Source organism: Haliotis rufescens, unplaced genomic scaffold (assembly GCF_023055435.1).
Source record: "Haliotis rufescens isolate VD_foot unplaced genomic scaffold, xgHalRufe1.0.p SCAF_89, whole genome shotgun sequence".
NCBI classification, from domain to species: Eukaryota; Metazoa; Mollusca; class Gastropoda; order Lepetellida; family Haliotidae; genus Haliotis; species Haliotis rufescens.
In genome coordinates this window covers 1,286,027-1,313,248 of record NW_025964382.1, presented here as the reverse complement: position 1 = coordinate 1,313,248, position 27,222 = coordinate 1,286,027, and the positions used below count along the sequence as shown (strand labels likewise).

At 40.4% G+C, this 27,222-nt stretch overlaps 1 protein-coding gene across 1 annotated transcript; it reads right to left on the bottom strand.

Moving 5' to 3' along the window:
* Positions 1-8,312: 8,312 nt before the first annotated feature.
* LOC124150717 (epithelial-stromal interaction protein 1-like) lies at positions 8,313-23,148 on the bottom strand. The gene is made up of 8 exons (XM_046522733.2): positions 22,692-23,148; positions 19,335-19,393; positions 16,196-16,276; positions 12,594-12,670; positions 11,247-11,330; positions 10,382-10,443; positions 10,009-10,055; positions 8,313-8,824 (listed from the first exon to the last, which is right to left on the bottom strand). The coding sequence occupies exons 1-8, from the start codon at positions 23,045-23,047 to the stop codon at positions 8,541-8,543; spliced, it is 1,050 nt and encodes a 349-aa protein (XP_046378689.2). The 5' UTR covers positions 23,048-23,148; the 3' UTR covers positions 8,313-8,540.
* Positions 23,149-27,222: the final 4,074 nt, after the last annotated feature.

The window sequence follows — 27,222 nt, the reverse complement described above, 5'->3', positions numbered from 1 at the left end:
AACTATATCAACACCTTGATCTTACAACCATAGACATTATTAGTCCGCTAGTCTTGGCAGTGATAACATATAGTAAAACCCTAAAAAAAAGGCAACTTTCTAATAGTCCTTATGATACCTTAACTATTGGGCAGTTTGGTAGGGTCTGTAGGACTAGTGACAATTTTTCCTTTTATATTTTAATTTGTGCAAAATATATAGTTACATGTGTGTTTGGTAGTGAATTCATCCGATCTCACATTTAGTCCGCTGAGAGTTGTGGAGCATTAACCATTTTTTGCGACAGTATCTTTAAATGAGAGACAATGTTTCTGTTGTATGAAGAGAAATTCATCTTCCCCAGGCAAGGGTGTTATCTGACTTAAAGTCCAGTTTCCCCCCTTGCCGAGCTAAGCTGTAATTTCGTGGCTCGATCGTAGCGCTTCTAGTGGCTATTACTAGTTATTACAATAAAACCTTGCAAATACAACTTCTTTGAGTGGCATTTAGAAGTTGGAATGGCATCTAAGTCAAAATTGTTATGGATGAGCAACTTCTTTATTACAATTGGGCGACGTTTTGGTGTAGATTCTAACACCGTTATCAAGCAAAGATGTACAAACTAGGTATGAGCATGGTATATATACATAACAATTAACAATAGATAGATGTTTATATAACAGATAAGGTTGATGTACACTGATTGATTTACAAGATATGTGTTCATGTTTTTTGACAATTTGAAACATTCCCGGTTGACTTCCATCCCAACGACCAAAGATGCTCCTGTTTACTGTGAACTACCAAAGCATTATTTTACCGTGGAAAACTGCTGATGTCGTCCTGACTGACGAGCTTGTTGCAACTGACAATGTCCACTGGTCATATACACCAAGTCAGAGTCTGTAACAATATTTTAATATCTACAGACCGCCGTTATATAGCTGGAATATTGCTGAGTGCGGCATTAAACAACAAACAAATCTGTTGCTTTTGTGTTCATATTGGAGAATGATTAGCAGAGATGACGAGGACAAACTGAATGTTACAAGACTGTAGCTTGTGCTTGCAGACTGTTTGCCAGTATTGTGTTGTAGCAATACACCGTCACCATTGCATGCCGTTGGTTATTCTTGTACGACATGCCTTTTATCACATGAATACTAAGTTTGGATTCGTATCATGAAATATTATTATGTTTTTAACTTACAAACGAGAGAGGGTGTTTGATTGAAAAAAAACAGCTTTTTATTCAGAAATTGAGATTCTGTGTTTTTTTACATGTTTTTTGATATATTTGGATGTAATTATTTACACATGTATTTTTTGTACTGATATTCAAGGAATTAATCATCAACTGTTTATGTGACCCATTTCTGTTGTCAACATCTGTATTTTTGTACAAGCATGCAAGGCAAGATCTTACTTTCATCTGATTCATTAGGTACATACCAGATGCTTTGTTTTTATATAAATGCAGATGGGGACCAAGTTGACCCAGGTGAATAAAGTGCTGCATCTTCTTGTACAGAGTTGTGTCCCTTTACTGACGTCTTATACAGAGTTGTGTCCCTTTGATGGCTTGCCAGCAAGCTCCTTTCCAGCGCATGACTCCTTCGTTACACCCTCGGTAACATCGCTGCCACCATTGTGGGTGTGGCCATTACAAGAATCTTGAAACTTTCCCTTTCTTACTATACTAATTACATGATAGTTGAAATGAAACAGAAATTCAAATTGACAAGCAAAGAAAATAATTAAGCTGGGGTAAGAGTATTCAGCGTCACGGCAGACATTTGTAATCATAATGCTCAGTCGTTTACGAGCTCAACTCCAAGCATGGTTTCGGCCACCTATCAGCTCTGCGAATGGGCTATTCCTGTGAGGAGCTTGAGTTCTTGTAAAGAGTTGTGTCCCTTTGCTGAGTTCTTGTAAAGAGTTGTGTCCCTTTACTGAGTTCCCGTACAGAGTTCTGTCCCATTACCGATTGATCATCTCCTTGTGAGTATCACATGCCCCGATTGTTATCTATGGTCTATGGTCTATCTTATTACAATCAGATCTTTTATCATGTTTACTCTAATACGATACCTCTATGCATGAGACCCGAGAAGATTCCGGGGTAGAATAGGTCTTCAGCAACCCATGCTTGCCATAAAAGGTGACTATGCTTGTCGTAAAAGGCGACTAACGGGATCGGGTGGTCAGGCTCGCTGATTTGGTTGATGCATGTCATCGAGCCCAATTGCGTGGATCAATGCTCATGATATTAATCACTGGATTGTCTGGTCCAGACTTGATTATTTACAGACAACCGTCATATAGCTGGATTATTGCTGAGTGCGGCGTCAAACAACAAACCAACCAACCAACCTCTATGCATGAAGATTTGAGGGCAACACAAACTCCGTTCCGAAAGTAGACATTATTGCTGCACATCTATGTTGCTGTGGCTGATTCACACATCCTGCTGTTTCTGAGCACCGTGGCATCTACACCCAAACTGGAGTACAATCAAAGGAATAATTGTATTCTGCGTGGGTTGTCATTTGTACAAATCAAAATTTCCAAATCAAGGTGAAAATATGACAGCTGGCTTAAGAACCCAAGGAGCATTCTGTTTGATTAGGCAGCTTTGGGTTCGGCTCACACGACCTGCTTTGGAAGTGATTCTAGTGAGTGAGTGAGTTGGGTTTAACGCCGCTTTTAACAGTATTCCAGTTATATCGCAGTGTGTCAGCTTAATGTGGGAGGAAAGCCCGATATAATGCAGGTCTCAGACGTTTACCACTTCGGTGAAACCCACGAGCACGGGTATGGTGTTGACACACCTAGAAACATAATCGGGGCGAACTGGGATTCGAACCCACAATCATAGGTTTCTGGCGTGCCCAAGGGACGCAACTCTGCTCAGCGCCTGAGACGACTGGGCCACCCGTGCCACGGAATTGTCTGCAGGTCTTCATGAAGAGAGGTACCGGTATGGTATCAGAAAGATCTGATGTTAATGAGATCGGTAACCGGGTATATTTGTCCTGATTGTGACTTCATCACTTGGGCTTTCCATTCTGTTACTCTCATCACTTAAGCTGTCCATTAAAACTGATAGTATGTATTTCATATGAAACTCGGGGCAGTCGGGTAGCCTAGTGGTTAAAGCATTCACTCGTCACGCCGAAGACCCGGGTTCGATTCCCGACATGGGTACAATGTGTGAGGCCCATTTCTGGTGTCCCCCGCCGTGACATTGCTGGATTATTGCTTAAAGCGGCGTAAAACCATATTCACTCACTCACTCACTCATATAAAACTCATTTTACTGCCACAGATCACATTGCCTCACAAAGTCAGTTTCTTTTGATAAATTTGTTATGAAGTTTCCTAAGGGTTACGATTCAATTACAATCAAACAAAAATCATTATGACAACTGCTTCCCAAAGTTTAGTACTTTGACATTGATATCATATGATCTCACCTGACACAATGTATATAGAACAAGTCACTATGCTTTGTCTGTAGATCATATGATCCCGGTTAGCACTGATTGTTTTTTAGTATTTCAGCACTACAGCCATGCTTGTGCGCTTCACCAAAGTAACCGGAATCACTTGGGACATTCCCCTCTCCACACTGTGTTCGAATTAGGCGGATGCCTGTAGGCCCGTGGCAAGTAGATCTCATGTCGGGCCCATTTTAATTTTAGTTGGAGCTTGCAGCTGCTACTGTCTGTGGGTCCCCATGGCAACCGAGGCTTCCACAAAAATGGAAGTTCAACAACTGGCAGCCTAGATCACATACTTTGTATACCCCTCTGATAAGTGTAAATTGGCAACAGATACCATGGCCAAAAGCAATGAATGCACAATGCCTATTTCAGCACTACAGCCATGCTTGTGTGCTTCACCAAAGTGACCGGAATCACTTTGGACATTCCCCTCTCCACACTGTGTTCGAATTAGGCGGATGCCTGTAGGCCCATGTCAAGTAGATCTCATGTCGGGCCCATTTTCATTTTGTATGGGTTCTCATGGCCTGCAGTTATTTACGTGTTGATTTATTTGTCACAATAAGCTGCAGTTTTTTTAATGAGGTCCTGACGAGTTCAGTTGGAGCTTGCAGCTGCTACAGTCTGTGGGTCCCCTTGGCAACCGAGGCTTCTACAAAAATGGAAGTTCAACAACTGGCAGCCTAGATCACATACTTTGTATACCCCTCTAATAAGTGTAAACTGGCAACAGATCCCATGGCCGAAAGCAATGAACGCACAATGCCTTTTAAGAAAGTGGTGAAATGTAACAAGTGTTATATTTTGGATAACACTTTCATGGTAAAGTACAAATTCAAGTATGTTATTAACAGACCGGTGTTATCTAGCTGGAATATTGCTGAGTGCCTTGGGATAATAATAATGATAATAATAATAATAAGGAGTGCATTTATGATGCACCAGATTCAATTCACCAAGTGGATGCTCACAGCGCTACACTATTACTACCCTGGTCAATGGATCAGTGAGAACTCGATTTTCATTCTCAGCTCCCTGGGGAGTATACAACCCAAGCTGCCTGTGAGGCACTAGAAGGTTCACAGCCACATTACCATCTCATCCTACCGGGTACCCACTCACTGCTGGGTGAAGAGAGGCACATTTCAAACAAAGTCACTTGCCTCAGGAGACACCACATGTAGTACATGTGCTTCTGTGTGGGGCAGGACCGGAGCCCTAGAAACTCTCAGGAGTCAAGCTGCTGAACGTGGTCACCCATCCAACTACTCTCCCAGACCGACGATGCTTAACTTCACCTGATTTGTGATCTGTGCGCTGTGCACAGGACCACGTGGATGATGATGATGATGTACGTGATACGTCCTGGAAATAGGATGACTTCTCACAACTACAAGGAAGCATTAAAGAGGGTGATAAATCTTTTTTAAGTCCATCGTCCTAATCTCCAAAGCATTTGCAGCTTAATGACCCATCGTAACTCCATAGCATATCCTCCAGACAAAGATGACAAGTATTGTATTGGTTTTGTGTAGTTTTACTATCGCTACAGAAGAGTTGCTAATGACACGAATATTGACATTACCCTTCGGGAAATAGCACAAAACATTTAATTCAAGTGTAAGTAAATGCTTGGTATGAAATACATAGGAACACTACACCGTTGTGACTCGCCCAAAATATAGTATACGAATTTGAAGTTAAAAGAAAGTGTAGTCACATTTGACCCCTTTAATTTGTGAAAGACATTGAATCCGTATGAAATCAAGAGTATTTTTAGTTTCTGTTTGCTCTAGTAGATAGATTGCTTTACCATTGGCAGTTATATATTACTGTGTACATATGGTGGGGGATGGTGGAGGAGGAGGGTGGTAAAAGGTTCGCTCGTCACGCCGAAGACCCGTGTTCGATTCCCGACAATGGCACAATGCGTGAAGCCCATTTCTGGTGTCCCCTTTTGTGATATTGCTGGAATATTGCTATAAGTGGCATAAAATCATATCAACTCTCTCAGATATGCAGGGCAGTGGTCATTCTTAACTAGTGAATATTAAGGTCACCCAAACCGTTACCTTGATAGGGGCGGTCGGGTAGCCTAGTGGTTAAAGCGTTCGCTCGACACGCCGAAGACCCAGGTTCGATTCCCGACATGGGTACAATGTGTGAAGCCCGTTTCTGGTGTCCCCTGCCGTGATATTGCTGGAATATTGCTAAAAGCGGCGTAAAACCATACTCACTTACTCACTCACTCACGTTACTTTGATTATCTCCCCTGAATTGTGTACAGAAACCAGTTGCTCACTCCCACTGTCCATGACACACTAAGTCTGTCCGTGCTGCGGTCATGTGTATCGATGCATGCCGAGTTGGGATTCCTTTCCATCTGCCAAAACCATTTGTCATCATCAAAACATTGTCATGTTTGCCTTGTACAGAGATGTCTTTGAATAAACAGTCATTTTGTATTTACTGGATTTGTTATTTGTGGAATTAGGGACTGACCATTTGATATTCTGGACGGCATTTTGTATTTCTTTTTGCATCAAGCAGACATACAAGCCTTGATATAACCGACAAAGTGTTGAAAGCAATAACATTCAAAACACATCTTTCTCATCAATACAATACACAGTCGATTGATTCACGATCTTGTTGGTTGGTTGGTTGGTTGTTTTACGCCGCACTCAGCAATATTCCAGCTATAGGACGGCGGTCTGTAAATAATCAAGTCTGGACCAGACAATCCAGTAATTAATATCATGAGCATTGATCCACGCAATTGGGCTCGATGACATGCATCAACCAAGTCAGCGAGCCTGACCACCCGATCCCGTAAGTCGCCTTTTACGACAAGCATAGTCACCTTTTATGGCAAGCATGGGTTGCTGAAGACCTATTCTACCCCGGGATCTACACGGGTCTCACGATCTTGGAGCGCTAGCTCTTGTAAATTCGTTCCAGTTGGAGGGGCGGTTGGGTAGCCTTGTTGTTAAAGTGTTTGCTCGTCACGCCAAAGACCCGGGTTTAATTCCCCACATGGGTACAATGTGTTAAGCTAATTTTCAGGTGTCCCCCGCTGTGATATTGCTGGAATATAAGCTTTCTACAGGAACTCTCGCAGTTGTGAGACAGACAGGAAGCCACTCTGAAATGGTTTGAAGTCAGCCTGGAATGTGATGGCATAATGTCATAATGAACTCTCCTATTTAGCAGAATGATGGAAAAAAAACTACTAAATCAATCAATGTTTATTCATCAAGTCATTGCATCATTGTTTGAGAGAGTAACAGCACATCTACATTGGTAGTTGTTCTACATCAATGACTGTCTTAGGTGCACTGATTTTTTTTGCATTTTGCATTAAATGTTGCAAGATATTTCACAGTTTCTGGAATTCTTTTAAGAAATACGTTAAGTCTTTAGCCACCAAAAAATCACAAAATTTTACTACTTTTAACTATGTTTTAGATCGGAGGCAGCAGCAAAATCAGATATTTTTAAAATAAAACTATGAGGCAAGATATCTTTTTTCTAAAAATGTGGCAGACAATTTATTTTTTTCCCCACAATGAGAGACATAAGAATTTTTTTCAAGAATTTTTGGGCACCATTTATTTGCGGATAAAATCCCAGCATTTCATAATGAAAATTTGATTTGTTATACCCCATACCACATAACATAATGCATCATAATACATACAATAAGAAAACAGTGTTATCACATCCCTGCCATGAGTGAGTCGGGTTTAACGCCGCTCTGAACAGTATTCCAATTATATCACGGCGTGTCAGCTTAATGTGGGAGGAAAGCCCGAAGTGATGCGGGTCTCAGACGTTTACCACTTCGGTGAAACCCACAAGCATGGGTATGGTGCTGACAAACCTAGAAACATAATCGGGGTGAACCGGGATTCGAACCCACAATCATAGGTTTCTGGCGTGCCCAAGGGACGCAACTCTGCACCTTAGACGACTGGGCCACCCGCTCTCTCTTCTCCGTCATGACACACAGTTAGAATGTAGATAGGCACTGGGCAGGCTTCATGTCATGAGAAAATCTCATAAAAATTAAAATTGATACACACAAAAGGTCCTTTCTCTGGAATAAGCAATTTAGGGCACAGATTGTTAAACTCAGTCTTGATAAGTATAGATTCTCTTTGATAAGCTTGCAAAATTTCATTCATGTGACTTGAGTAGTTTCTGAAAAAACTTGTCCCCATTGACGACACCATGCACTAAGTGAAATAACATGTAAAAAGTAATTAACAGCACCAATTTCCAAACTCAGCCTTGACAATATCCCTTAGTTAAGCATGCAAACTTTCATTCATGAAACTTAAGTAGTTTCTGAGAAAACATCTCCCCATTTTTCACCGTATTCACAAAGTTGAAAAGTATGGAGACTCATTAAAGACAATATCACAACATAAGGTCACATGATCCTTGATTCAGGTGAGCTACATGGAAGAAGCATGGTGATTCACATCTTCCCGAGGCAAGAGAGTTAACTGACGATAAAAGTCCAGTTTCCACCCTTGCCGAACTAGGCTGGTATTATAGAGTTACGTTTTGGCTGGACTAACGAGTCTATGCATAGTCCAATCAAAATCGCGCACCAAAATCGAAACCCGGTTCGTAAACTGTCATGCAGATTTCGGTCGATTGCAGGATTTGCATGTGCAACGCGAACTCGTTGTCAGCAGATATTTTCCAAATCTTTTCATGTTTTTAATCAAGGTGCTCACGTGATTTCATGCACTTCGCGATGTAAGACCCATTTTATCACAATAATGTCAATATAGATCTTGATTATCGATCGGATCGTCCTGACTGCACGCCACCATTTTAGTGAAGCAAATGCAAGTGATACGAGAGGTGGAATCTGATTGGTCCATAGGAGAGGCTTAAAATGGACATAACTGGTAATAGCCACTGGTGGCGCTACGATCGAGCCCAGTAATTCAAGCCTAGTTCGGCAAGGTTGGAAACTGGACTTTTAAAGTCAGTTAACTCTCTTGCCTCGGGAAGATGGGTTATTCATGTTGCTTCAGTTCATCTATCTGCCAGTAATTCTGCTGTGACCTCTAGCGACCCACTCTGAGAGTATATCTCCTTAATGGCCGAAACAGGGAACTGGGGAAACATTGCATGTAAAGTCTCAAGATCAGAGTTCATTTCGGGGGTCATGTGATCAGTGTTTCTATCTCTCATTGGATGATCTTGTTCCAGTTGTCGTCGTTCATTGGCTGGGTGAGAACGAGGCTGAGGGTCACTTGACCTGGATGGAATGGAGATATTGGAGGAACTTGATGGATTTGAAGCCTTGGGGGGAACATCTGAAACATGAACTAACACATCAGTATCAAGTAACAGGGTATTGTGTAGTGTGACCATGGTTATCCTGGTCTTGTGAGGAAAGCCTAAAGTGATGCAGGTCTTAGACGTTTACCACTTTGGTGAAACCCACGAGTATGGGCAGGGCGCTGACAATCAGAGAAACAAACTGGGTGAACCCGGATTCAAACCCACAATCGTAGGTTCCAGGCACGCCCAAGGGATGCAACTCTGCACAGTAGTTTATGAGAAAGCTTGTTCCTGTTGCAGACATTAAGACTTTGTAAATAGTATGGATAAAGGACAGTAACTGTGTATGCTCAAAATCTAAAAACAAGTAGGAAGGGAAGTAACTGTGTATGCTCAAAATCTAAAAACAAGTAGCAAGGGAAGTAACTGTATGCTCAAAATCTAAAAAAAAGTAGCAAGGAAAGTAACTGTGTATGCTCAAAATCTAAAAACAAGTAGCAAGGGAAGTAACTGTGTATGCTCAAAATCTAAAAACAAGTAGTAAGGGAAGTAGCTCTGGAAAAAAATCATTCACGGGACCAATTTTCGAACGCAGTTTTGAAAAGTGTCTCTTAGATAAACCTGCAAAGTTTCCTTCATGCAATGTCAGTAGTTTTGGAGAAAACTTGTTCCGATTGCACACACTATGGACTAAGTTGAAAAGCTTGAGCTATAACTCTGTAAAAAATGAATTTAGGACAATAATTTCTGAACTCATTTAACATTTGTCCCATTCTTTTGAGAAGCGGACAGACAGACGGAAAGATGGACAAACTTGGTTCCTCTATCCCCAGCCCCGCTTCATCGTGGATAGAATAGAATACTCGACATCCATTAAGAATTTACCTTCATAGACTGAGGGGCATACAAGGTCATACATACTTATGAACGTCAATTTTGCGGTCAGTTGACCAGCCTCTCGTCCAATGGAAAAGCTGTATAAACTTCAAATTTAAAATATATCTAAGAATTAACCTTCACTTTGTGTGAGTTCATTGGAGTATGAACCTTCATAAACATTGTATGAACTTCGGAGCTCACTCACTCACTCACTCACTCACTCACTCATACTGCTTTTGTAGTTGTCATAGAATAATACTTATATAGTATTTGCAGAATACTTCCTAAAGTACTTTAATACTTGTACATTAAAACGGAAAAGTGTTCAACATCTTACCTTTTGGAGCAGGTTGTTCGAATCTGTCCAGAAATTTGTTTTTAATCCTGGAAGGAAGACAAATAATATCCATAAGGCTGTTACAGTCAAACAATTACCCTTCACTGAAGATCTAAACATCAGGATCAACGTGATCAAAATAAAATCAAACTTAAGAAAACAATATAGTTATTTCTCACCTAACTATATTGTGTAATAAAAGTGTTGTTTAATTTTGAAAATCTTTCAAGGATATTAGTACTTAAGCAGCTAAAAATTAATTTAGTATTTTTTACTTATTTTGCGTATTGAAACCAATAACGCATGAACTCTATTTATTTCTTTTCCAATATGAAATACAATTAAAAAAGAATAATAAACTATATGTCCCTACGTCTCCATTTCTTCTCTTTTCTTTTCATCTTCTCTCTGTGCTCGCCTCTCATTGTTCTCTGTCTGAAATCATAAAAAAGCTATCTCAGATGTGTCGCTATCAGATCACCCAACCATTTTTGATATAATAATGATATTACTGGCACAGAGAAATAATGCATGCATCACCTTGATCCATTGAGAAGAATAACTCTAGTTTCCCTATACATTCTTGATGTTCATCCATACAATCTGCCATGGAGTTATCTCCCTTAGATAGGGTGCGGTGACTTTAAAAGGGGCCTCACATTCAAGATTATTTCACTGTTTAGTGACGTGCATGGGGGTTTGTGTGTGAGTGTGGCTGCTTGTACTTGTCTGGAATTGCGCCGATTTCATAGTGTTTGCCCCCTGCAATACCATGCCACAGTTTGATTTTGTATGCCTCTCAGCCACATTATACTGGCGTTTTATCCCCTTAATACGGGGCGGTCGGGTAGCCTAGTGGTTAAAGCGTTTGCTCGTCACGCCGAAGACCCGGGTTCGATTCCCGACATGGGTACAATGTGTGAAGCCCATTTCTGGTGTCCCCTGCCGTGATATTGCTGGAATATTGCTAAAAGCGGCATAAAACCATCCTCACTCACTCACTCCCCTTAATACAGAGAGCCAGGCTAACAATTGCTTAATTGTGCCTAATGTCACATTACTGCATTGAAGGCAATGATGAAATATAATGTCGAGTACCTCTGAAAATAGAAAAATAGGAACTTTACAATCCCAATTTTGAACAAAATTACAATTTTGCAATTTGCCACAGCAACATAACCTACAAGAAAAACACTTTGTCTTGGGATGAAAAATAACATGTTTGGTGTTTGACTTACCTTCCTCCTGGCGTCCATCTTCTTCTTTGAGAACTCCTCCTCCAGATGTCTCTTCTCCTCCTCCTTCCTCTTCCTCTGTCGCTCCTGGCAACAAGAGTTGTGTCATGTGTAGAGGGCAATAATTGATAGAACAACTCACGCACAATCTCATTAAAATCAGATTGCAGGTCACGTCAGAACAACCTTTCATCTTACCAATCAGTGCATGGCTTAACAGATCATGATAGCGGAAATACCAACTTGAATATAAACACAAACACAGTTTATTGAGCAGTAGTTGTAACAAGTATATAACAATGTCATTCAAAGAATAGGAATTACACAATGGGCATCCAGTGAGTTATCACTGCTGGGGTCAAGAGTTCTACCACTTGTGTCAAGCTTGTTGACACCTTCTCCGCACACCAATCAGTGGACTGTTGTTGGTTCAATTATTTTATTGCCTTTGAACTACCTTAATGCCAGTCAACAGAGTAGACATATAAACTGTGTGTTGTTTTTAGGAAAACACTTTTTATTGTTGTTACGGAAGTGCTCTACTCAGCGCTAGTAAGTGGTGTTATTTGTGTTTGATTGGATTAAGGTAAGGATGTGTATCATGCCCCTGGGGATGGGTTGGGGGGAGTGGCATTGATACTGAGTCCCATTTTTGGTTAGGGGTCAGCAGTCGTATAAATTTGGAGACGCATTAATTTCCAGCTTTACAGTAATTCATCAATAGCCTTTAATAGCTGTTACAACAATAATCACAAATCCGCTTCCAGTAAGCGATCCATGTTTTTATGTGTAGCCCATTCTGGACTTTGTATTCACCCACCAGTGACGACAGTTCACAAGGTCACTCCATCTCATGACATGTTTGTTTGTTTGATGTTTAACGCTGCACTCAGCAATATTCCAGCTATATGACGGCGGTCTGTAAATAATTGAGTCTGAACCAGACAATCCAGTGATTGACATTATAAGCATCGACCCACGCAATTGAGATACAATGACATGCATCAACCAAGTCAGCGAGCCTGACCACCCAATCCCGTAAGTCACCTTTTACAACAAGCAAAGTTGCCTTTTACGGCAAGCATGGGTTGCTGAAGACCTATTCTACCCCGGTTAGCTCATGACATGCCTTGTCTTATTTTATGATGAACCAGACATCATAACAACAGCCATAATCTGGGCCAGGCAAACCAGTGGTTGATAGTATGAATGACGTCGTATGTCATCGTGGTACGATGATAAACAATGAGTGCTGCATTAAAAAACAAAGATAGGTTATTGAGTGGGTGTTTTTCTAAGTTCTATTCAGCGTGACTGTTGCCACATGGCATTGATATCAATGAAACTGACCAGCATGTTGAACTTGGCACTTGCGTTGGTCATCGCCATTTTACTCCTTGCTTCAGTCTCGGTCATCTCGCCTCCACCTGAAGCAGAGTCGGGGATAGTCTGTCATACAGACCCTGATACAAATATATATCAAATACAGCCCATGCAAGTCTATAATGTTTGGCAAGTCTAGATCACTGCAGTATCTGAAAATGAAGAGAGTTACTGGGCTCCTTTTTATTATATTTTTATTAAGATAACTGAACAACTGATTTTTTCTGTTCGATATGGTCATTTCAGAGACTAGATGTTAGCCTAAATCAGGGGCTACATTATGACAGCTGAACCCAGCTGAAACTGCTTGAGTGGCATTCTAGAAGCTGGTGAGTATAAGGTAAGAAAACGTACAACTTTAGGCTAAAAAAATATAATTGTCTTGGTTCTCATGCACCGCCCGCGTCATCATAAAGTCTGCCACATGTTTCGGTTTTATTTCCATTTTCCCCCAAATTAAAAACATCCCAATACCTAATTCATGCGATCCCATCTAGCACGTAGTTACCCCCTTTACACTGCTTTTCTGCGCATCTCGTGTTATGGTCACGGCATCATTAGCAGTTTGTATGGTTGTTTGTGTAGGGAGGCCCTTTCCCAGGTTGATGGTACACAACTGTTTATTTGGGTACATACTGGTTTGAAGAAGCTAAGAAAATTTTAAAAAAACACCGCCTGTACTATATTTTTAAAAGTCCTTGTCTGAGTACCAATTCTTTTATGTTTTTACGCCTTTTGGATAACAACTTCTAACAATGTTGGTATATTCGATGTAGATGATCTGATCAAGCAAAAGACTATTTTAATTATGATTCAATCAGCTTGTCACTGTTTAGTCCTTTTAATCCTTATCCTTACTGTACATCTGGCTTCATTACCTGTGTGCTTCATTACCTATGTGCTTAATTACCCGTGTGCTTAATTACCCATGTCCTTCATTACCCATGTGCTTATTTACCCATGTCCTTCATTACCCGTGTGCTTAATTACCCATGTCCTTCATTACCCGTGTGCTTAATTACCCATGTCCTTCATTACCTGTGTGCTTAATTATCCATGTCCTTCATTACCCGTGTGCTTCATTATCCATGTCCTTCATTACCTGTGTGCTTAATTATCCATGTCATTCATTACCCGTGTGCTTAATTATCCATGTCCTTCATTAACTGTGTGCTTAATTACCCATGTGCTTAATTACCTGTGTGCTTAATTACCCATGTCCTTCATTACCCGTGTGCTTAATTACCAATGTCCTTCATTACCCGTGTGCTTCATTATCCATGTCCTTCATTAACCGTGTGCTTCATTATCCATGTCCTTCATTACCTGTGTGCTTAATTATCCGTGTCCTTCATTACCCGTGTGCTTAATTACCCATGTCCTTCATTACCCGTGTGCTTAATTACCCATGTCCTTCATTACTCGTGTGCTTCATTATCCATGTCCTTCATTACCCGTGTGCTTCATTATCCATGTCCTTCATTACCCGTGTGCTTAATTATCCGTGTCCTTCATTACCCGTGTGCTTAATTACCCATGTCCTTCATTACCCGTGTGCTTAATTACCCATGTCCTTCATTACCCGTGTGCTTCATTATCCGTGTCCTTCATTACCCGTGTGCTTCATTATCCATGTCCTTCATTACCCGTGTGCTTAATTACCCATGTCCTTCATTACCCGTGTGCTTAATTACCCATGTCCTTCATTACTCGTGTGCTTATTTACCCATGTCCTTCATTACCCGTGTGCTTCATTATCCATGTCCTTCATTACCTGTGTGCTTCATTATCCATGTCATTCATTACCCGTGTGCTTAATTATCCATGTCCTTCATTAACTGTGTGCTTAATTACCCATGTGCTTAATTACCTGTGTGCTTAATTACCCATGTCCTTCATTACCTGTGTGCTTAATTACCCATGTCCTTCATTACCCGTGTGCTTCATTATCCATGTCCTTCATTACCTGTGTGCTTCATTATCCATGTCCTTCATTACCCGTGTGCTTAATTATCCGTGTCCTTCATTACCCTTGTGCTTAATTATCCGTGTGCTTAATTACCCGTGTGCTTAATTATCCATGTCCTTCATTACCCGTGTGCTTAATTACCCATGTCCTTCATTACCCGTGTGCTTAATTACCCATGTCCTTCATTACCCGTGTGCTTCATTATCCATGTCCTTCATTACCTGTGTGCTTAATTACCCATGTCCTTCATTACCCGTGTGCTTCATTATCCATGTCCTTCATTACCCGTGTGCTTCATTATCCATGTCCTTCATTACCCGTGTGCTTAATTACCCATGTCCTTCATTACCAATGTGCTTAATTACCCATGTCCTTCATTACCCGTGTGCTTAATTACCCATGTCCTTCATTACCTGTGTGCTTAATTACTCATGTCCTTCATTACCTGTGTGCTTAATTACCCATGTCCTTCATTACCTGTGTGCTTAATTACCCATGTCCTTCATTACCTGTGTGCTTAATTACCCATGTCCTTCATTACCTGTGTGCTTAATTACCCATGTCCTTCATTACTCGTGTGCTTAATTACCCATGTCCTTCATTACCCGTGTGCTTAATTACCCATGTCCTTCATTACCAATGTGCTTAATTACCCATGTCCTTCATTACCCGTGTGCTTAATTACCCATGTCCTTCATTACCCGTGTGCTTAATTACCCATGTCCTTCATTACCTGTGTGCTTAATTACCATGTCCTTCATTACCCGTGTGCTTAATTACCCATGTCCTTCATTACCCGTGTGCTTAATTATCCATGTCCTTCATTACCCGTGTGCTAAATTACCCATGTCCTTCATTACCCATGTCCTTCATTACCCGTGTGCTTAATTACCCATGTCCTTCATTACCCCTGTGCTTAATTATCCATGTCCTTCATTACCCATGTGCTTAATTACCCATGTCCTTCATTACCCTTGTGCTTTGTTACCCATGTCCTTCATTACCTGTGTGCTTAATTACCCATGTCCTTCATTACCCGTGTGCTTAATTACCATGTCCTTCATTACCCGTGTGCTTTGTTACCTGTGTGCTATTTGTTATTCTTACTGTACTTCATACTAATACTACTACGACCTCACACACTTGGTTGTTGTCACTCCGGCTTGATAATGGGGTAAGAATCTACATGGAAACGTTGCTATGTGCAATAAACCAGAACTTGTTATCCATAAAGTTGTACGTTTTCCTACCTAGCCAATGTAAGATATTTTAAACATGCCCTTATAATTTGTGAAGTAAATCCAGACATAACGACAGCATACAAATCATATATTTGATGACACAACAGGACAAATTGGCAAAGAAAAGTTGGGACAAGTACCGAAATAGACTTGAGTTACTGGAGCCTCAAAATATTTTATTCAACTTCATCTTTGAGAACATGTAAAACAAATAATTTTGTTTCCCAACATATTTAATAATGTTTAAGACAGATATGTTTGTTTATAAATCAGTTCAGTGCATATTTCTTGAATCGGTAGATTGAAATAACTGGCTTCTGATGTGTATTGATGAGATGTTTACGTCCCTAACGTCTCACCTACTGTTCCATGATATGAGACGTGGCCTGGCTTGTTCTCAGCCTTGTGTCTCTCATAGGCTTCTGTTTCACGCCGGGCCTCTGGAAATGAGAGACATTATTATCACCAGGGTGTTTAGAGGGGGGGTGGGGTGATGGGTGGGGGTGGGGGTGGGGGATAGATGAGGAAGTGTTTATAATACCTGAACATTCATACAGAATATGTTATAACAAACACAGATATAACTATAAGGCCTCACTTTTTATATTTTATGTTTCATGGATTTATTCCAGTCGTTCCTCACAACGTTGATAGAAATAAAAGTTAAAAATAAATAGCTATGTCAATCGTTTATGTATTTTGCCATGGAGTTTAAACTGCAGCTGGCTTCTTGAATTTATATACGACAGATATATTTTTCCAGAATATAATTTCCAATAATTAAGGATGCATATAAAACAGGTATTAAACACAAATAAATTAGTCTTGTGTACATTGATCAATCGGAAGGGGTGCTAATTTGGATTGTTCACTAGCCAATATATTAGCAAATATCGTGGGGGCGCTTATTAGAGCGGGTGCTTATTATGTCGAATACGGTAAAACATTTTTATTGAGGGTCTATATTACTAAATTGGGACTTAATATAAATAATTATGTTTATGTTTAATTTATTTCATTTCCAGGCTGCTTTTCAGTAGGGGCGGCAGGCCCATGAAACAAAAAATAAAAAATATGTGGCCTAATAAACTACCGTAATAAACAACTATTTCAAAACACCCAACTGCACCAATCCATGCGAGTAATGAACTATGTATGACAAATTAATGGCTACAGCAAACTGATTTTTCCCAAAAGAAACCTAAAATCAATATTTCTGACATGAGCAACTAACTGGTGAAGCTCAATCAGTGTCAGTCACCCTGATGGTCTCATCCCCTCATCACTACAACACAGATTAGTAAATCTCAGCTTCCCCGGGACTTTTGTTTGTTTGTTTGTTTGTTTGTTGTTTAACACCGCAGTCAGCAATATTCCAGCTATATGACAGCAGCATGTAAATAATCAAGTCTGGATCAGAAAATTCAGTGATTGACATCATGAGCATCGATCTAAGCAATTGGGATACGATGACAGCATCAACCAAGTCAGCGAGCCGGACCACCTGATCCCGTGAGTCGGCTCTTAATTACAGCAAACATGGGTTTCTGAAGATGAAGACCTATTCCGAGGGTAAATTTCGATTAGTGTCAATTACAATCATCAGTGAAAAACGCGAAGGCCTAGATGAAAAGTTGAGGAATTCGAAACAAAAAAAGACCCTTGAAGTTCATTATGACCAGTAGGGTTGAACCGGTGCAACCTGAGTTTTCATGTGACGATACGATACACGATACAATGTTAACTGTATCGATACAAGACGATACACTTGCTCAGATAAATTACTCACTACTCGTTTAATAACCATCATCATGTTTGGCAGACAAATATTACATTTTGGTTTGGTTTGTTGTTTTACACCGCACTCGGTAATATTCCAGCTATATGATGGCGGTCTGTAAATAATCGAGTCTGGACCAGAGAATCCAGTGATTGATATCATGAGCATCGATCCACGCAATTGGAATCGATGACATGCATCAACCAAGTCATCGAGTCTGCATAATAGAAGCGCTACGTCACGCTTATTTTTTTTTAAACCATGGCTACTTTGTTTTTAACGTGCATTAACTGACTGAATTGTGAATTGAACATTGTTGGCAGTGAGGGGACTTCTATTTTCCCCTATCATATCCCTTGACGATAGAACAGTTTCACGAAAAATCTATGTAGTTGCCAGCGGGATTCGAAACGCCTGCACGGAAGGCTATCGAATATGGTTTAATATTTGCTAATATAACAAAATGTGTTGTAATAAGTGTTTCAAGTTCCCTTCTAAAAATAGCCGCTACGAACATGTATCTATAGCAAGGTTTCGTTTTGAAACTGATCTGAAATATTTACATTGAAGAAGTTTCCACGCGATTTGTTGGAAATATATGTATTGCGATACGTATCGTATCATGACCTATGTATCGTAATACCGTATTCAACATTATAAGTGTCGGGGGTGCTCTCAAAATTAGAAATAGGGGGCTCTTATTAGAATATGATTTTGGTGAGAGAAAAAACAGAGATGAAAGATCATAAACTTCGTGGTTTATGCTGACAGCCTCAAATGATACAAAAGAAAGTCTGTGCGTATCATACACGACAGATATATTTACCAGAATTTAACTGCCCATAATTAAGGGTGCATACAACACACAAGTGCATATTAAACACGAATAAATAAGTCTTGTGTAACTTGATCAATCGGAAGGGGTGCCAATTGGGATAATATATTAGCAAATATCACCGTGGGCGCTTATTAGAGCGGGGTGCTTTTTATGTAGAATACGGTATGTATCATATCATGACCTTCCTATATCGTCCACCCAAATAACCACGTTAACTGAATCTCATGAACAACATCAACAGAATATTTCTATTGTTTTATTCCCATAAATTTCATTAGAAAGAGAAAGCTATTAGTTAAAGATAAGGATATTATATTTGTGCTCCTGTAAATGTCATGCATCTTGCATGCACAAAGGGATGTTACTCTGGTTTGTGAACCAGGAGAAACCGAGTGAGTGAGTGAGTGAGTGAGTGAGTGTTGAGTGAGTGTTGAGTGAGTGAGTGAGTGAGTGAGTGAGTGAGTGAGTGAGTGAGTGAGTGAGTGAGTGTTGAGTGAGTGAGTGAGTGAGTGAGTGAGTGAGTGAGTGAGTGAGTGAGTGAGTTGGGTTTAACGCCGCTTTTAACAGTATTCCAGTTATATCATGGCGTGTCAGCTTAATGTGGGAGGAAAGCCCGAAGTGATGCAGGTCTCAGACGTTTACCACTTCGGTGAAACCCACGAGCACGGGTATGGTGCTGACAAACCTAGAAACATAATCGGGGCAAACCGGGATTCGAAACCACAATCACAGGTTTCTGGCATGCCCAAGGGATGCAACTCTGCACAGCCAATCGCGGCGCCTTAGACAACTGGGCCACCCATGCCCCCCTAGAGAAACCATGTGCTTTCAGAGGCAAGGCAAATAAAATAAAAACATGAATAATGTTATGTATACGTACGCTCAGAAATCTGTTTCCTTTTCTTCTCGTTTGGACTGATTACAGAATATGCTCCTTGACTGTTACCATAAAATAAAAAATAGTAAATTGACAGCCAAAAAATATGATTGTTAAATCATCACAAATAATTTGTCAATTAATAATTAACCACACAAGACAATTATTATTCATATGCAGAATGGACAGGTCAAGCAAGCGACTGGTCATTTATTGTAGGAGGCGGGTGGTGTAGTGGTATCTTGGTTAATATTGGTAGACTGAAGATTATGGTATCCCCTAGGCCCTTTTGCAGGAGGTGAGGTGAAATGGGATTTAACGTCGCGTCCAAGATTATTGCACTTATATAGCGATGTGCATGTACGTGTGTGTGTGTGTGTGTGGCTGCTTGTACTAGTCCGGACTGATGCCGATTTATAGTGCTAGCTCACTGAGATACCATGCCGCAGTTTAACATGAATACCCCACTCAGACACAGTACACTGACTCAGAGCCGACCAGTTCTTGTTTTAGCCCCTTAATGCCGAGCGCCAGACAGGGTAACAAAAAGTACCATCTTTTAACGTCTTTTGGTATGACGCGGCCAGGGACCGAACCCTGGACCTTCCGCTGTCCGGGCGGACGCTCTACCACTAGACCACGGAGGCGGTCCTTTTGCCGGAAGGGTCGACACTATGTTTAAGTTTACCATTTACTTCGATGTAATTCCTAAGTAATTATATCTATTCGTAACTAGTATTTTGTGTCACCCACAGTCCAAGAGGACTCTTCTTCAGTTTTACTTGATTTGCCAAACACTACAACATTTGTTTTGTCGCTTTTAATCTTTAATTTTGTTGTTGCGCAAAATACTCTTAGACAATCAAGTAATATTTTTTTTTGGGGGGGGGGATCAGTAAATAGTACTAAGTCATCAGCAAATGATAAATGTTGTCAGATTTGATATAATGTGGAAGATCATTGAGGAATATATTAAATAATGTGTGAGACGAAAAGCATCCTTGTATTCCTCCGATGTTGGATTTAAAGGATTTATAAGAGATATCATATTACAGTGATATTACTTTTAATACATTTTCTGATATTTTATTAGATAATAGCTTGATGAGAAGTAGTGATCTGTCAACTGAACCTTTTGAAAGTCTTCTGTGTAGTTTTTTTATTCTTACTTTTTGTAGAATCTATTAATGTTTTAAAAACAAATACATTATCTGATGTTTGTTTGCCCCTCCTGAATCCAGACTGACAGAAGTCTTGTAATTGATTTTTTTACCAAGTTTATCCAAGTAGCTGCTTAGTGCAATACCCCTGTGATTGTTAGGGTCAGTCTTATCACCCTTCTTATGTGATGCGGTGATAACCGGGGTTAACCACTATTTCAGACATCATTAAACAGTTTAACCAACTGGTCTCTCAATGTACAAGATATTAGAATTATTAGAAGGAATCTGTTTTTGCTGATCCTGAGGAGATAACAAACCACTTCAGGAATAATTACGACACTACAAAAAAATTATCTGCTCCGAACCCTCTACACTATTCTTCCAGACATGGAGTTATGCAAATATGTGACAGTCTTAATAAACCAATAACTTATGAAATTCTCATTTTTTAAAACAATCAAAAACAAACAAAAGTTTAGATGAAGATAACATAAACTCCATCTTACTTGATAGTTTCCGGACCGCCTCCGTGGTCTAGTGGTAGAGCGTCCGCCTGGAGAGCGGAAGGTCCCGGGTTCGATCCCCGGCCGCGTCATACCAAAATACTTTAAAAGATGGTACTTGTTGTTACCCTGTCTGGCGCTCGGCATTAAAGTCAGTATGCTGTGTCTGAGTGGGTATTCATGTTAAACTGCGGCATGGTATCTCAGTGAGCTAGCACTATAAATCGGCATCAGTCCGCTAGTACAAGCAGCCACAGACACACAGACGTGCATGCACGTCGCTATATAAGTGCAATAAATTTGGACGCAACGTTAACCCCAATTTCACCTCACCTTGATAGTTTCCAGAATTTTTTTGGTTCCTGTTTTGTTTTGGTTTGCAGTTGTTTTAGTTGATTTTGTATACATTGTTTTCTTCTGAGTAACTTTTTGTCATCTTTTTTTTGCAAAGAGAGACCTAGCTAATTTTAACTGATATATTGTTTTACTTATTGAACTCATGATATTATGTTTTCCTCCATATTATGTTATCAGCATTAGAAATTGGCACTAGTCCTGTAGTCCTTGCCAAAGTGCCCAATAGTTAAGGTATCATAAGGACTAGTAGAAATTTGTCATTTTAAGAGTCTTGCTATATGTTATCATTATGAGGACAAGTGGACCAAAAATGTTAGTTTCTAACGCTGTCTTTGCCTCTTTACATTCAACATCATGCCATTTGTGTTTTGGAACATTTGATTTATTTTTGCAGGCTTTGTTGATTATTTGTTGACGGTTTGTAATATATCTGAGTAGGCATCAACAAGTGCTCCACATTCAGAACTATCTTGTGGGCTGGAGGTTAACGGAAAATTGTTCAAGGCAGTTTGAATATTTAAGCTAGAAGTAGTAAGTTCATCATATATGTGACTGTTGGAATGCCAGCGTCTTCTATCCCTGTATTTAGTAAAGGTTACAATTGTGGCCTTATGAAAAAGATGCCATTTATATGAAAAAATATTCCGTTTTGGACGTAATAAGCGCCCAGGGCGCTCTCAAAATTAAGAATAGGGGACTCTAATTAAATTAAAGATGAAAGATGAAAGATAAATTTCGTGGTTTATGCTGAAAGGTGAAATGTTTATGTACAACAGATATGTTTTTCCAGAATTTAATTGCCCATTAGAGAGGGGCGCTTATTACGTCGATTACGGTATTCAAAACACTTAATGCAGAATAGAACATACACATGATATGATTGTACTGTTAAAAGACATTTTAACTTTTCATATGTTTCATTTACATTGTGAATATATCCTATAGCTACCATTCTTTCTTCTCCTCACTCGTTTAAAAAGAGCAAACCCAACTCACTGAACCATGATCTGTACTGACCATCTGCATAATTTAGACCATGTGGTCTAGAGGGTGACAGGCACTGGACAGTCCAGCTATGCAGTGTGGGGATAGGAGATGGGGGTATCATTGACTGTGAGAGGGGTGGGGGTGGGGTGGGGGGGAGTAGGGGGCGTTGACACTGCATAATTCATGTGTGAAAGAATTGTGTTAACTTGATATGATATAGAAGGATGTGAAATAGTTTTCAAAAGATGAAAATGTCCTGAAGCCATTTGTGTATTTGTTACAGCAAAATCACAGGTAAGTTCCATTTAAGATTAACTAAGCACACTTAATTCTATACATTCGCTGCTTACTGAGACACTGTCTGGTCCGTAGTACCGGCCCCTCTCTGGTCCGTATCACCGGTCCCTCCCTCGTCCTCCTCGCCTGGTCTTGGGGGGTACGTTCCTCCTGGTCTTGGGGGGTGCGTCCCTCCTCGTCGACGGGGGTATGCCCCTCCTCGTCCCCCTCGCGACCCCATGTCTTGATTGTACATCCCCCCTCTAGTTGACGGATTAACTCTGCCTCGAACTGACCGACTTCCGACAGCTCCTCGTCCCGTGGATGCCCCTCGCGCCGCACCCCTCGTGGCAGCTTGGTTCCCTGTGCCTCTGGTAGACCCGCGGGGCCTGTTGGTAACTGATGGACGCGATGTGAATGTCTTACTCATTATGCTATTTTCACTTTCGCTTCTCGGATGCAGTTTCGGTTTCTGTTCATAGAGCTGACTTGCACATCACCGTGTTGTCGTTTGCGTTGTTGGGGAATCCCCATAATATCAAAGCGCCATCTCCCGGAACACTGTAAGGGAGGTAATAAAGTATTCATTCACGTTCATGAACATTGAACTGAAGACATGCGATGCATCCGGTCTCAGGATCGAGTCTTGTCAGAGACTTTTTCATATCCTCGAACATTTGTGTCGCAAATGTTGAGTGATTGAGTATGGTTTTACGCCACTTTTGGGAATATTCCAGCAATATCACGGCGGGGGCACCAGAAATGGGTTTCACACATTGTACCCATGTCGGGAATCGAACCCGGGTCTTCGAAGTGACGAACGAACGCTTTAACCACTATAGGCTATCCGACCGACCCCGCAAATGTTGAACGTTCTAAAACGGTGTTAGGGAAACAATTGATCAATTTATGGATATCTCTGTTCGGTATCTGTGATTGATCTTTCTATTTATAAACCAATGGTTTTTTTTCGGTACCGGTACAGTTCCGCACCTCTCGCAATAAACTCTCCCCCACCCTACGAAATAAAATCTCCCATCAGAATATTTCCTCCCACGGTCGTTTTATAAATACTTGCCATGCAGTTCAATAGTTGAGGGCATTGTAAAGCCTGGTTTGTTTGCATTAAAATCAAAACAAAGGAATCTGTAATTAAAATGTGTAAGGTGTAAAAAGCTTTTACATAAAAGAGCAAGATACATGGGGGGGGGGGGGGGAGTAAATACATAATTCTATATAACTATTCTTGAATGGAGCACATTTGAAAAAAAAAATAATCCAAGCTTATTCGATATTACCTTGTTTAAAAATTATATATCAGTCATATATTTCTAACTTAGATCACCGGTATGTAACCCAGGTAAAGCATGCATATCGGGGAACATTGTAATGTTGGTACAGTTAACGTTTATCGTGTCTTCGTGCTTTAGCATTACACATTGGCTTTTCATATTCCTCTAGATTTTAAAGTTGATTTGTTTATGTAAATTTTTTTTTTTTTTTTCTCTCCTTTATTTTTTCTGGGTTATATATTTATCTAAATATACAATTAGTTACTTGTGTGTGTGTGTGTGTTTATATATTTGTTGATTTTGATTTTGATTGATTTTGCGGGGTTTTTTTTCTTTTCGGTGTTGGAGGAGGGTTGTGTGCGTGTGTGTGTGTGTGGGGGGGGGGGGGGGGGGGGGGGAGGGGGGGGGGGGGGGCACTTTTCCTTTTGTTCTTCATAATAATATTTTTTAAAGTTGTATATAACGTATGAATCCCTTCTCAGATTACTTTATCTCATTTCTATATGACGTGCTATTTTACTTCTCTGTGTTCTTGTTTTCTCTTCAGTGTGAGGCTATACTGTATCATTTTTACTATTTTGATATTTTGCAAGATGGTGTGGTCATCCGTTATGCAAATCAGTTTCGGTGTGTCTTTTTAACAAGGTGTTCTTCATTAAGATTCACCGCCAGCCCGATTGTAACAATTACATGTACACTTTGCTTTGACGATGCCGGTTGATGTTATTCAATACAGGCTGGCGGTGGGTGTTTTTTAATCTATTCTACATGCTAATCATTTCGGGAAGATGATACACATTTCTCTATATTTTGGGTTACTTTGCTTTTATAATTTCCGATTATCATTCTTAGTTTTACTTTTTCTCTTCTGCTGCGGTGATATCCATCCGAATCCAGGACCTTTGCATAGTCCAGATTTAAAGATCATACATCTTAACGTACGCAGTCTTAAAGACAAAGTAGATTTAATCAGTGCTGAATTAGATAGTTATGATGTTGTATGTTTAACAGAAACCTGGTTGCACCATGATATTCTAGCCACTTATATTACACTGATACCATTTTCAAATCGTAGCCTGTATTAAGGAATATATTTTAGATCTTAAATCAGAGAATAACGGACAGCCTGAGCTGGAGGCGCGCGTGGTTATGCTGACAGTTTTTACGTAGTTAGCGTTAAAACCGAATGTTTGCGAGGATTAAAGAGATTTCTGAATTCAGTTAGAACAGTAACCGTACATGTATTTGTATTTGTTACAGTCATTTCATTCAAATTTGTTTGGTATGATTATGTCTTATAATTTTTTTAGGATGGAAGGTACAGTTTCCAAATAAAATATGCTGAAATATCAATTCATTATGACCATATTTCATAATCTATTTTTTAAAGTAACCCTCCTTACATTAAAAATAAATATTTAAAGAATATAGTACTTAAAGACATTGAAACAAACCGATTAATCAGGGGGGAGACTTTATACTGAGTGGGGCGCGAAATATATCCGCCCGGGAGAGATTTTATTTCAGAACAGATTCTCCGGGGTGCGTGTGTGTGTGTGTGCGCGCGCGTGTGTGTCTGTGAGTGCGAGTGTGTGCGCGTGTGTCTGCGTGAAAAACTGCGTGCGCGCGTGTGTGCGTGAGTGCGTGCGCGCGTGTATGTGTGCGTGCGTGTGCGTGCGTGGTGTGGAATAATTCAGGTTTTGCTGAATGTCCTGAAACCATGTTGTGAAATCAAACCTGTCCGGCACCCTCGCGCTCCTAAACATATATTATTGGAGTATTTGATTTATATATCGTTGGTAATATTAATGAACTTAGACCAGCGTGTGCGTTTCACTGCTTACGTTTACCACATGGATTAAAATTACAAGTAAATACTTATTAAAATACGCTAATCCTTTCGTGATGGCTGTATAGGGAACGGCTGGGAAAGATAGAAGTTGAGTAAACTTGTTCCTACTAGCGTCTATGATCAACGATTTACAAATAATCGACTTATAACCGATATGTACATTCAGATGTATGTGTAGAATGCCAGTGTGTTGTAATTTAACCATGCACACTTGTATAGTGAGTGAGTGAGTTGGATTTAACGCCGCTTTTAACATTATTCCAGTCATATCACTGCGTGTCAGCTTAATGTGTGAGGAAAGCCCGAAGTGATGCAGGTCTCAGACGTTTACCGCTTTGGTTAAACATTTACGAGTACGGATTGGGTGAGTGAGTGAGGTTTAACGCAGCTTTTAACAGTATTCAAGTTGTATCACGGCGTATCAGCTTAATGTGGGAGGAAAGCCCGAAGTGATGCAGGTCTCAGAGGTTTACCACTTCGGTGAAACCCACGAGCACGGGTATGGTGCTCACAAACCTAGAAATGTAATCGGGGCGAACCGGGATTCGAACCCACAATCATATGTCTCTGGCGTGCCCAAGGGACGCAACTCTGCACAGCGAATCGCGGCGCCTTAGACGACTGGGCCAGCATACTTGTATAGCTTCAAGTAAGTCGATCACCCGCCCAGCGTACTGTGTAATCTTTAACATTAAATATCTGCAATAACACAGATGTTCTGTTGAAATATTGACATATTGACATTAAAGTCTTAACACCTTTAACCTAGTTCACCAGTATAGGTCATAACGGGATCAACACGACTGATTCCAGTGTTGACTGATGTGACGCGTACCACGTTTAGTGGATACAAGCGAATAAACCATGGTTTATATTGCACCAAGGTGAGGTGAGGTGAAATGGGGTTTAACGTCGCGTCCAAGATTATTGCACTTATATAGCGACGTGCATGTACGTGTGTGTGTTTGTGTGGCTGCTTGTACTAGTCCGGACTGATCGATGCCGATTTATAGTGCTAGCTCACTGAGATACCATGCCGCAATTAAACATGAATACCCCACTCAGACACAGTATACTGACTCCGAGCCGACCAGTCCTTGTTTTAGACCCTTAATGCCGAGCGCCAGACAGGGTAACAACAAGTACCATCTTTTAACGTCTTTTGGTATGACGCGGTCGGGGATCGAACCCCGGACCTTCCGCTCTCCTGGCGGACGCTCTACCACTAGACCACGGAGGCGGTCCCACCAAGGCTAAGAAAGAGAAAAAATTAATAACTAGTAATACTCCCATCACGCGAAAGCTTACAAGAGTTGTCTGAACAAGTATATTACCAAACATAGGTGAGCACATCACTCAAATTATTCTTTCAAACAGCATCGGAAGTTATTTAATCCTGATATTGTTTCAATGGAAAAATATTGAAATAAACACGTTTGTGACTTTTTTAAAGAACATCTT

Coding starts and splice junctions, on each gene's coding strand:
- LOC124150717 (XM_046522733.2), bottom strand. CDS start 23,047: ATGAGTAAGACATTCACATCGCGTCCATCAGTTACCAACAGGCCCCGC. Junction 19,394..22,691: donor ACGGACCAGACAGTGTCTCA/GTAAGCAGCGAA, acceptor TTATGGTAACAG/TCAAGGAGCATATTCTGTAA. Junction 11,331..12,593: donor GTGCCAAGTTCAACATGCTG/GTCAGTTTCATT, acceptor TCTTGTTGCCAG/GAGCGACAGAGGAAGAGGAA.